This window comes from Epinephelus lanceolatus, chromosome 14 (assembly GCF_041903045.1).
Source record: "Epinephelus lanceolatus isolate andai-2023 chromosome 14, ASM4190304v1, whole genome shotgun sequence".
In the NCBI taxonomy this organism is placed as follows: domain Eukaryota; kingdom Metazoa; phylum Chordata; class Actinopteri; order Perciformes; family Serranidae; genus Epinephelus; species Epinephelus lanceolatus.
The window spans coordinates 22,804,222-22,817,120 of record NC_135747.1 but is presented as its reverse complement, the minus strand read 5'-3'; the positions used below and the strand labels follow the sequence as shown (position 1 = coordinate 22,817,120).

The 12,899-nt window shown below is 39.3% G+C and overlaps 1 protein-coding gene across 2 annotated transcripts in view; it reads left to right on the top strand.

The window, feature by feature from the left end:
• The window catches only part of stk39 (serine threonine kinase 39), a 34,443-nt gene extending 24,679 nt beyond the window's left edge, over positions 1-9,764 (top strand). The window contains exons 15-18 of one of the 2 annotated variants that reach the window (XM_033618230.2): positions 1,770-1,822; positions 2,019-2,087; positions 2,454-2,518; positions 8,584-9,764. In XM_033618230.2, the coding sequence (XP_033474121.2) occupies positions 1,770-1,822; positions 2,019-2,087; positions 2,454-2,518; positions 8,584-8,658 (262 nt within the window). In that variant the 3' untranslated portion in view covers positions 8,659-9,764. The remainder of the gene's footprint in view (positions 1-1,769; positions 1,823-2,018; positions 2,088-2,453; positions 2,519-8,583) is intronic. The other variant, XM_033618231.2, reaches the window with a different exon arrangement.
• The last annotated feature ends 3,135 nt before the right edge of the window (positions 9,765-12,899 follow it).

The following is a 12,899-nucleotide window of genomic DNA, read 5'->3' as shown; positions in this document are numbered from 1 at the left end:
ATCTTAACAGAATTTAAACAGGTAAACCCACACAGATAAGCTGATGCCAACACTTTTTGCAGATCTTCATGAAGTTTTGAGAAAAGCATTTTTGATACACAGTATATCTCAGTGGATGCAGAGGGATATGCAGGAGAAGCAGTTAGACAGCCGTTAACTCAATACTGCTCAAAATCACTGAGGCATGTCCTCTGCACATTCTCTACAGTTTTTTCATCCAGTGCCACAACACATTTTTCTCACAGGTGCTCTGTCTTTATGGTAATCCTCAGTATGTAACAAACAAAGTTGCTCAAAGCATCTTTAAAAATTCACAGTCAATAAAATGTTCATTGCTTTTTCATTTTAACTTATTAACCTAATCATTGCAGGGAAAGGTGATTTACATTTATATTAAACAAAGGATCAAAATAACCATTTGTAATATGAGAATTATCACTAGCCTCTGCTCAGCTTTGGAGAACATTTTGGTGCCTTTCAGCTCATGATTTGGTTTTCTTGCCCGCAACTTTGCTGTTTTAGTTCACATTCACCGCTCCTATCTGGTCTTTTTTCAGCAAAAAAGCTACAAATAAACCAGCTGTAGTCTTCCTGCCCAGCTTCAAACGACACACAGACAAAGTCAGCAACCACCTGGAGAACATACTGTAGTGGAGCATTTAGTTGTGAAAGTGCCAGATATTTTCATCAGGAGTTGGTCAAGACCAAAAAGAGTTTTAAAGAAATACTTCACCCTCCCAAATGACCGATTCTCATTCTGTGTGACATTGAATTTGTTGAAAAAAAAACAAAAAACAAAACGTTGTATTTCTCGCATGCCTCTATGTTAAACAGATAATCCAAAAAAAAGGCAAAAAAAATCTCGAGAGTGAATATTGGGCTACTATTTGTCAGGTGAAGACAAACATGATTGATGCTTGATGAGTAAATATACCACTGTTGGCTGGCGTCTTCACCAATTCAATCAGGAGAGACAGAAGAATGAAGTAAAGATAATATTTAATACAGAATATGAGTGTACAGATTAACAGATGATTTGTGGTAATTAAGATTTAACAGAAGCCTTTGGCACTTGGACACCAGAAGGAAATATTTTGTGATTGAGGGACATTTGAGCAGCAGCAAGATAAACCCCCCCATGGAGTCCAGACACTGGTGGTAGTGGTGGCTGATGACTCTGAGGCTGATGACTGCTGAGGCGGTTGAGGCTGATGAATCTGTAAAGACTGGCACTAAAGACAAGAAAGAACTACCGCAGAGTGAGAACCATAATTAAAATGAGGAGCAGTAAGGTGATAGGCTGACAGAGAAGGTGTGTTGCTGTGCTATTGGTTGATTGTGAAGTGGCTGATGACTCAGTTGACCTACCGAGACAATGACAACTAGAGACAGTGAGTGAACATACATACAAGGAGTGAATGGCAGGATGAGAAAGAAACTTACAGCCTGGGCATGAAAAGTTTTGTCTTCCTGACTGAACTTTTGCTAGAGCTTCATTTGGAGACAGTATGTCAGTGTTGTGTACACAGCTTGTTTACACTGCCTCCAAGTGGCCAAAAAAATCAAGTCATGCAAGTTTTCAACATACAACCCTTGTCTCATGCTCGATTCCTAATGTTTTGCAGCTTCGGTCATCTCTGCATTCTTTAAGTGCTGCCCCTTGTTTTTGCTACAACAGGAGGCCCCTAAAAACACCACTGTTAGATAGAGACAGAGCTGCAACAAAAAAGATAACCATATATCCAATCATCTACTGTCTCTCCTTTCAGGAACTCTAGAAAGGAGCTGAATGACATCCGGTTCGAATTCACTCCTGGGCGAGGTAGGAGCTCTCTCTATATGGATCTGAATGTGCTATTCCCACTGTGATAACATCTTCAGGCACTGTGAATTGTTGTGTGTGTAATGGGTAATGGCAGTGTTTGTGCTCATGACAGTATCTAATTCAATATCTAACACAATTACCTGCTAAGTGGAATGCTGCAGGCCAAATATTTGTCATGTTATTCCCTCACCAGACACTGCTGATGGCGTTTCCCAGGAACTGTTCTCGGCCGGCCTCGTCAACGGGCATGATGTTGTTGTTGGTAATGTTACACCTCTTTATTCTAGTAAATTGTGTTGTCTGAATACATACTTATCCAAGGCTATGTACCATAAAACATCACTTTAGCAGTATTAGCATTTTCCCTAGATGTGCTGTTATTTGAGAAGACATTTATTTAATTTGGCAAGTCAGCAGACATCACTAAAATTGGTAGAAACTGCATCCATAAGTTATAGAATAACCTAACTCCAGTCTAAAAATGGTACCGATCACATAATATTTTATTTTTGTACTGTTGCTATAGACTCTTGAGATCTATTTCATGTGCTAAAAATGACTGCAGATATTGTGAAACTTGCTTGGTATTATTTGACCATTATGTTTCTGTATGCCCTCTGCACTGCAGTTGCTGCTAACCTTCAGAAGATTGTAGATGACCCAACTACCTACAAAGTATTGACCTTTAAGCTGGTGAGTTTCCACATGATTGATGGCTGATGACACCCACACGGGTTTGTCCTGGCTGACGATGTCCAGCTATAAACAGTTTGTTGATGAAAGGTTCGGTGAGGAATGTTGGAGCTGGAGTTATTAGAAAGGCCAAAATGGCAGAAAATAGCCTCGGCATGAAGCAGCATCTGTTGCTGAGGGTTTGTCAGTCGATGACACAAAGGATTTATTTTGGGGATGTTTTGTTGGTGAAGGAGATTGGAGGTATTGCTACGGGGGATCAATCCACATAGGAATTCTGAGTCTTACCCTCCATGGTTCTGAATTAATTCACAAATAGATTTTGTACGTTGTTTATTAAGTTTTTTGGGTGCAACAGAAAAAGCTGAACTCAATCGAGCATAGTTCAGCACCCAGATGCTGCACAGTGAAAAAAAACAAGTGTTTGGGCACCAACCAATTTCAGATTAAATGACTTAATAATTAGCTTTGCATGATGAAAGTGAAGTATTTTTGTGAAGAAAACCACCCCAAAACTCTCAGCCAATTCTGATTGATTTCAAAAGATGCGTGCCTCTACAGTGTTTTAGACATCAGTGGCTTTCCCTGTACTAACATTGCAGCAGAGCAACTGTTCTCAATACTGGAGATATAACATTAAAGGGATAGTTTGGATCTTTTGAAGTGGGGTGGTATGAGGTACTTATCCATAGTCAATGTCTTATCTTCAGTAGATGGCAGTCAGCACGCCCTTAGTTTGGAGAAACAGGCAGGAGTATTGCCACAGAGGCTAAGCTGCTGTGGATGGGAGTAGTAAGAAAACGTATTTTAGCCTGTTAAAAAAAGGACCACCAAAAAAATATCTGAGTTTAAGTGTACGCTGTTTAGAAGAGCCTGTTTTCACCCCTTCACCTAACAGTCAGACAGCGATTTCTGACTGGAATCTGAAACCATTATATTGCTCTCTTTAAAGCCAGACTACATTCAGGGTGCTTTCAGACCTAGAGTTCTTGCTTTGGTCCAAATCAGGGACTCATTTTGTTACAAATTGCATAATTGCCTAGAGTTGGTTCGTGTTCTCACGGCAGCATTTACAAGCGGACCAGATAAAATGCCTTGCATAAGAAAGCTGCTCTTGATTGGTCAAAATTTCCATGCGGGAAAAATCAGGAAGTAAACAAAACGTTGAAGAAGAGTACACCTGCAAGATAAATGTGACACTTTCTAATGTCACAATGGAGGGACAGCTACGCAGGTTGATTTTAGCGCTGCTCATCGTGGACTATATTGCTGTCATTGTTCATTTTAGTCAAACCATACAGTTTGAAAACGAGGCGCGGCTCCAACTAGAAAAGAATATTTTGATGCATTGGATGTGCTGAATGTGCATATTAAGGCAGTACAGGAGGAGGTGCACATTAATAATCCTCCAGGACTGTAACATGCTCATGTTTAACCCAAACAATGTGTCATGTGACTGCAGCTGGTTCAGATCGAGGTCGGAACACATTCTCACCACAGATGAAACGCACCAGAGTTTGTTTGTAACCGGTCGTAGACCACCTCTTCAAGAAGGTCTCGGTCCGGTTGTTTAGTGCGCACCAGAGTATGATTGCTGTGTTCACACCTGCCCAAATGAACCGCACTTAGGGGGCAAACGAACTTGAGTTTAATTGAACTGAACCAAAGAGGGCAGGTGTGAACGTGCCCTTAGAAAAACAGTAATTTTTTTGTTTTTGTATTTTTAGAAAAGAGTACAATAATCAGCAGTCACCAATGGGTTATTACACAAATATAACAGTACACTGAGTATCATCATATTCCCAAGTAAACAGACAAAGAATTAAAATACAAAACAAATTTAAAAAAAACAAATAAGCAAAGCAAACAGTTTGACAGAAACAGTGATTTAACTTCAACTGCATTGATGAGTTAGTTAGTTTGTGTTATTGTGTGACTTTGGTGATTTAAAGGGTTAGCTCGGATTTACCAAAGTCTGTTAAGAGCATTAATGGGGAGCTGAAGCCACTAACAGCTTCCCTATCAGAAAAGGCTGCCTGCAGTAAGGTAAAGTGGAGAGAATATTATAGTATAATAAGTGAATTTAGTGTACACTTAAACTGAACTAAGACTTTTTTAGGTGGCTAAAATAGGTTTTGCTGTGACCCCCATCTACAGCAGTACATTTCTTAGCACATCTGGTGGTACTCCTCAACTTCACTTAAAAAAAATTCAAAGTATCCCTGTACTGCAAGACAACACAGCTGAGTGCTCTACTTATTTTCAGAACACTCAGACAGACGAAGTGCATATTGCGTATGTGCCATTTTAAGAAGCCACCTTTGTATGACTATTAGAGAAACAGTGACCTTTGTGAGGGGAAAAAGCAATAATGTCAGTCTGTTTGGATTTGACAAAAATATGGAAATGAAGTTTTATTGACCTTTCTGTAATTGTGGGTAAACAACATCTGTGCTTCAGGTCACAGTGCGTTACAAAATGACCTTTCTGCCATGTTTCCCTTATCAGCAGCTAGTGAGAGTCGCAGGTGGACCAGTCTCTCCAGAGAGTCAGAGTGAGGGCAATACTGTTTCTGCCATGTAGATATATGGGCATGCTTCTATTTCCATATGTTAACTCTGCTCCACTGCAGACGTTGTAAAAATCCTCGCTGTGGCTCAGCTCTGCCTTTCTAAACGAAGAGTTACGAGTGCAGTGTCACAAAACCCTGGGAGTGAGAATAATTACCCTCGCTAGAAGAACAGTTCATAACACTTTATGCAGGCAATTCATGGTGTGGTGCCACAAGAGCAACTTAATGATTTTACTGAACAAGAGGTCACAAAGAATGACCTGTTTTCATAACGGTCGCTCCATGTTGATCAGACAACTACAGAGCTCTCAGAACCCCAGAGAAATTGAGTGTCTCTCCCCAGTCAGGTGTGAATTTCAGGAGGGTGGCAGGTGTTAGGCCACCCATTCACGCTTTTCCACCAGAGGAGAGCTGAATGAAAACAAAAACTCCTTTTAGATGGATCTAAATGCACACCGCCTCTGATATTGCCTCTGTGAATAGCATCTGAGCAGCCTTAAATTGGGGTGAGATGCAGGTGCTGAAAGGTTGAACTGTCAGTAAAATAAATATTGTGCTTTTTCACTAGGAGCCGTTAAGTTTAGGTAGTATGTACGAGCAAACATAGTGCGAACATAGCTGAACATTACATTCACATATTCATGAATGATTGTCGAATATCTTATACCAAAATCATGGGCATTAATATGCTGCTATAACAGCCTCCACTCCTGGCTTCTTTCCATCCAGCCACAGGAAGTAGAGAGGATGGGCACAGATGTTGGGTGATAAGGCCTGGCTCATAGTTGCTGTTCCAGTTTATCCCAAAGGTGTAGGATGGGTTTGAGGTCAGAGGGTTGTGCAGGCCAGTCAGGTCCTTCCACACTAAACAAGGAAGACAGTTCCTGCATGTAGACTGAAGAAGTCTTCTCTAAATGTTGCCATAAAGTTGGAAACACACTATTATTGGAATTATTGTTTTGTGTCTTTGCATTAAGATTTCTTTCTCATTGGAACTAAGGGGACTAGCCCAAACCATGAAAAGCAGCCACTGAGCAAAAGTACACATATTGTTTATGTGCAGAGACGAAGGCACTGACAGTTAAAAACCGTTTTATTTTCACATTTAATCAAATTGCATAGTGGTGATGTCCTGACCAGATAAACTCCAGCTGACCCTGTTAAACAGATTGGGTATTGTTGAGTTATTTTATACGTAATAAAATAAAGTTTTCCAAATGCAATGTACTTCCATAAAGAAAAGAGGCTAAGGTTGTTCCTGAAACAGCTGGACACTGTGGTTTTTAGCAGATGTTACTCTTCATAGGAGTAAATTGTGCATTTGCTGGGATCTGTTTTCAGCTGTGGATTAATACACATTTGCTTGGCCAGACGGTAAATGTGGGATTGGCTCAGAATAAATTACAATGGCAGTGTTAATGGCAAGGTTATTGTAGTAATTAAAACTAAACTAAAATAAAACTAGGTGTGAAAAAAACTTTAGTCCACTGAAATAAAAATAAAAATTAGACTGAAAAAACCTAATTGAAACAATATTGTGTACTTACAAAACTAACTAAAATAAAATGAAAATATACAGTAAATGTCAACACACCAAGCATGAGGAGGCACTGGTGCAAAATTGTTATTGAGACTGGGATGTCGACATGACTGTGTGTCCGCTGCCTTTACAGAGTGCTGTATTTGTAATTTAAGACCTTTTCTGAACTTCTTAAATCTTGCCCCAGACGTACTATCCTAATTATAATAAATATAAACTAAAATTAATATTAAATAATAACAATTAAACTAAAACTAAGCATATTTAACAATAAAAACTAAACTGAAATAAGAAAACTCACTCTGGAAACTAACTGAAATAAAACTTAATTGAAACCAAAATCAAAACAAAATAAAAATAATTAACGAAAACAAACAAAAACAAAACCATGATAACTTTTCAATGCCTCTGTGCCGGCGATAGCTGTGGCTGGAGGCATTATGTTTTCAGGTTGTCGATCCCATTGTTGTGAATGAGATATCTCAAGGACAGCTTGAGTGGATTTCTTTAAATTTGGCAAAAATTCTTACTTTGACTCAAGGATGAGTTGGTTAGATTTTGGTGGTTGAAGGTCAAGGTCACCATGACCTTGCATCCATCTTATTCTCGTGAAGCAATAGCTCAAGAATAACTTGAGAAAATGTTTTCAAATTTGGCAAAACATCTACTTGGATTGAATGATGAACTGATAAGATTTTGGTAGTCAAGGTCAATGTGACCTTGCATCCTTCTCATTTTTTGTAAACACTGTATCTCAAGAACACCTTGTGTGAACTTCTTCAAATTTGGCAGCATAAACTGATAAGAATTTGGTGGTTGAAGGTCAAAGGTCAAAGGTCAATGTGACCTCACAAAACATGTTTTTGGCCATAACTCAAGCATTCTTATGTTGATCATGACAAAACTTCACACAGATGTCTGATAAGATAAAATGATAGAGTGATCAAATTTTATGTTCAAAAGGTCAAAGGTCACCTTCAGTGTGGCATCATAATATTCTGCATAAAACACTTTTTTGGCTATTACTAAGTGTCATATCTCAGGAAAAGAAGGAGAGACATTTGGTCAGATAGTGAATTGACCTTTTGCTAAGCCCCGCCTGTTGGTGATGGTCCAACAAGCTGTTGGAGTAAACATGGAGCTCACATTGTCACTAACTGCACTCCCTGAAGAAATATTGTCATATTTTTGGGAAAATAAAGTAGTGATTCTAGAGAGAAGCAGACAGAGGGGTCTACAGTCTGTTTGAAGAATATATCCAGGATGTCAAACTGACTCAGCAGCAACAACAGGTTAAAAAGACAAAGCTAGTTGGAAGCTAAAACCGAACTATCGGCTACAGATCACAGTGTAAAAGTGAACCACCTGAGCCGGCCTGATGCTAAGTTGTGATTGGCCAGTCTGCATGTGGGGGTGGGACTTAGCGAAGGGTCAATAGGTGACATTAATCTTGGGTGTCCACCTTAAAACTGTGCTGATTGAATACATCTTATGTGCTTCTGTGGGGAAAATGTGTGTTAAGCATCCATGTTTTCACAGATATGGATGTAAACTGTCAGCGCAACTTCACTGGTGCATGGAAATAAACAACCAATTCTAGTGTTCCAGTGTTTTTAAGAGTTTTTAGACAACAGTGAACAGAGGAATTATATCACACTTTGTCTACAGAGGCACAATTTTAGATGCTGAGATCAGTTCATTGTTGTTTTTGTTAGTCAAGCAAATTACAAACCCAAATTGTTTTCAGTGTTTTTGAAAATAAGACTCAGCAGGTTGAAAACCCCTCATTTTGTGAAATAATAAGCTTTCAGTTGTTCAATCCCCTGATTGATCTAGGGTGTTACAACACAGGGGTTGTAGAGAATTTGCAGGATTAGTATTGTTGATGGAGATGAGAGTGTCAGGATATGAACCAGCACCGTTGACCTTCCTCATGTCTTCCTCCTCACACAGGCTTCCAGCTGCGACGACACTGAGATCCCAGACGAAGTGAAGCTGATCGGCTTTGCGCAGCTAAGTGTTAGCTGATGCTCTCTTCATGCCTGAAGCAGGTGAGACAGTGGGGAGACAGTTCAGGGCAGACAGACTGAGGAACACACCGGCACTTCCTGCAACATTATCCCCAGCACCCTCCCTGAAAACTCACTCCCTCTCCTCCCTCACTCCTCCTCACCTTCCCTGAGCCCAAGCTCAGCTACTGCCCCACCTACACCTCCTTAGCGCCGACTTCCCTGCTCACTGTCCCCTGGCCTTTAACCTTAACAACATTCCACCGCCTAGCGCACAAAGCGGGATCAGGATACAGCCCAGGAACCTAAAGATGTACTCAGGTGGTGACTTAAGGTGATTAAGATGTAGCTTTGAATGTTTTATTTATTTTTTTTGTTTTACTCATTTTTGTTTTGCGTCACATTGCCTTTGTGTTTAGCAAAGCTCTCATTATTTATTGAAATGAGAAGGTATTTTTATGTTGTTTATTACGCTGTTTTGTTGCCACAGTGAAAACAAATAGACTCGCATCTCACAAACACACTCATTCGTGATGTTTCCCTGAGGTCCTTGTCAGAATGTAAGATTTAGTTCATTTATGGGAAAAAGCACATTTTCATAATAACTTAATGAATGTCTAAAAGGAGGGCGACTTGTATTTGTGTGTGAAGACCTGTTTGACAAGAAGGGAACCATTTGCTTGAGAGAGTGCGGAGGGAAAAAAGAAGAGACCTGGATGCTACTGTGTATAATTTGCTGCTCTTGACAGTGCTAATGCTTCAAACTGTTAGAGGTGCCTTGTTCATTTTTCTGTGCCTAAGAAAGTAGACAATGAGTGAGACCACACAAAGAGCAGAACCTGCTGATTACCATTTCAGTTTAAGTCAAGTATCTTCACTTAATGAGACAAGCTACAATGCACTTTTGGGCTGAGTGTGTGCACCCGACAAGCAGATGCTTAGCCCCCGGAGACAAGTTAACTTGTGCTTTTGTCATCAGACAAATAAAACATAACAGAACCTGTAGTCAATGTAATCTGCTCTGGCTGACGTGTATTCAGATGCCGGGTTAATCGACAAAACCACAACAGTTTTTATTTTCTTGCTCTGTCCTGCTGCACTACAAAACCCTTTGTTCCCAAAAAATATATAGTAGTTACTAAAATGTACTGTATGACAATGCATCTGAGGATGAAACCAAAAGGCAACTATTGAAAGGTTGACGAGCCATTTGTTTGTCCAAACAAGTCCAGTAGTTCTAAATTATTTTCAAGTATTCAGATGGTAAATGTTAACTTCTAATACGTTCTTTATTATGAAGTAATTTATTGTGTTTTCTATGTACAGTATGTGTACCATTTCAACATATTACACCTGTTCCCTCTCTGTAATCAGCTGATGTCAAATTTCTGACGAGAAGCAACAATAAAGAATTGCTATTATTTAAAAAAAAAACTGTGTGGAGTGTTTACTGTTAACTCACAGTGTCATTACATGCCCCATCGCAACTTGATACCATCGACACTTAAACTTCAAATACCTGATGATATTGTGACAGATTTTTCAGATGTTATGGTTCAATTCAGTTCAATTCAATTTATTCTTCACATGAAATCATGTGAATGCAATTTCAGTGAAATGCAGTCTGTCAGTTCTTTCAATTTGTGCACTCAAAAGAGTAATGATAATAGATATATATCTGGGGGTGGGTGCCGTGTCTTCAGTTGGGATCCATGTGGCCTGCATGTCAAGCCTCTCATATCCCTTTTCCACCAAATTAGCTCCAGCTCATGACCTAGCTCTGTTCATTATTCCTGGAACCTTGGTGCTATCTAGTGAACCAGCACATTTCCACCAGTTTTAAGCATGACCATTGTAATCAGGGATGTGTGATCAACAGAGGGCATTGCACAGTGCACTTAAGAGGTGAACAATAGTAGCAGAATTGCAGATTATGTTGATGACCTGCAAACTTTTGTTCTGTTAGTACAGATATTTCTTTTTACCCAAAAAAACAAGACTGATTTTTCGCTTGACTTCTCCATTGTTGCCTTCTCCATCCTCTTTTTATAACCTGGAGAATATGACACGCCCACTGATGTCACCGTGGTTCACACTTTAGGTCAAGGGAAACCTGAAATTTTTTTGGTTTCAACTAAGAATCAACTTTTCGGGTTCTGAACCAATTTTTTTTTGATTGAAATGCTCTGAATGGTTCAGAATTAGATGCATGAACCAAAACTGAACCAGTTCCATGTTGGTGGAAAAGGGGTATCAGTGCCAACCTTAGCAGGAAGAAAAGGCCGTCATGTGGATGGTTGGGATCCTTCATGATTCTCCTTGCCCTATTCTTGCAGATATTGGCTACAAAAGGCAACTCATCACTGTATTTTCTCCTCATAGCAGCACTTGGCAAGTTTACAGCACATCAAGTCAGTTTTATTTAGATTATTTTTGGGTGTTACAATCTGCACAGCATATGACAACCTCTATTCTTAGACCCTCCATTTGATTAAAGGAGCAGCGTGTAGGATTTCTATTGGCAGAAATTGAGAATAATATGCATATTTTTATGTGTGCATGTGCAATCACCTGAAACCAAGAATCGGGGTTTGCCTTAACCCTGTAAGACCCAGATATAGAAAAAAATGAGCAATTTTTTTGACCTCTCAGATATTGTTTTAGGAGGCCTCTGATGTAGAAATCAAAGAGTTTTCAAATTTTTTACATTTTAGTAAGTCTTTAGGGAAATGTTGTAAATTTGCAACGTTGGGCATAGTTGGGAGCAGACCTTCTGTGTTTGTACTCGCTTTGTCTGAACAGATATACAGAACATTTAAGTATTCATTTGCAGGGTTGATTGCTTACTTAGCCCCATAACAGTATATATCATGAGTAATAATCACACAACAATCATAGTTTTATGAATAAGCATTAATAAATAACAATATTGGAAAAAAATATATTTACAAAACTTTTTCCTCCATCACTTTCAATGTGGTTTACTACATTCAAACAATACTGTCTGGCTGGCCTATTATGCTCTCTGCTTATCATACTAAAAGGAACACATGCATCCCCCCAGAGCACTTACAGGTTCACATTCAAGACCATTCGCACCTGTCCCTGAACAATGCAACAGGCATTGGATCGTTAAATTCATGGGCTAAAGAGATACTGTTGGTCCACTGATCCCAATTAAGGTGATAAAAACCTTTGGATGATGGCAAATACATTCAGTTTCTTATTTTCATTTTCAAGACCATATCACATTACATACAATAACAGAAGGATGGCACACGGCGTGGCCAAAGTACAACCAATGTTACTCAAACAGAGGAAGAACGTCCTTTAGACAAAACCCCCATTTAACAGATGACTTTAGATGGATGGTTCAAATAATACTTTGGCTAATACCTTTCTCTGGAAGTCATTAAGCTTCATTCTGACATTCAAACTGAATATGAAACTCATGTCCCACACCATCATCATCATCGTCATCACCATCACAGAGGTTACAGATCCTCTGGTTTCTGTCCAGCCCGTCACATCTTCACTGACTTCAGGACTTCTGGTGTTATTTACTCTAAAGTTACAAACAGCCTTTTTTGTTTTCATGCCACAGATCCTTCTCCAGTTTAAACTCTTGTTTAAATATATATTATATACCACATGATGTCACACTGCTGAGCTCACTTTACCACTTTTGTATTAGCCTCTGTTCATCAGTTAGTTTGAACCAGCTGATGCTGTTACACTTTGGTGTAGTGATGGGCAAAGCAGTTCTTTAGATGTTACTGAATCACTAAAGGAATACATGCATCCCCCCAGAGCACTTACAGGTTCACATTCAAGACCATTTGCACCTGTCCCTGAACAATGCAGCAGACATCCCCCCCAACAAATCCAGAACATTCAGAACCTGTTTTTCTATCTCCTAATGCTACAAACTGCTGCTTGGGCAACACTGAGAAAAATAGCTCAGGATCATTTAGAAGTTAAAAAACTACAAAGATTCAGGGAGTTTCAAATACTGCTATAGATGCTGGAGTTTCAAATACCCCATACAGTTTATTCATGTGTTTAATTATGGTCTAAGCTAAACTAAGTAAAAATTTAACAGAAAAGCACATTTAGAGCTTCGTTACAATGAATCATCTAATACTTTAAATTTCTACTACATTTTTTTTCAATTTGTGACCATGTGAGAAGTGCAGTGACCTTATGTAATGTGTAAGGAAGCACAGGCTATTTTGACTACCACACTGACCCAACGTTGTA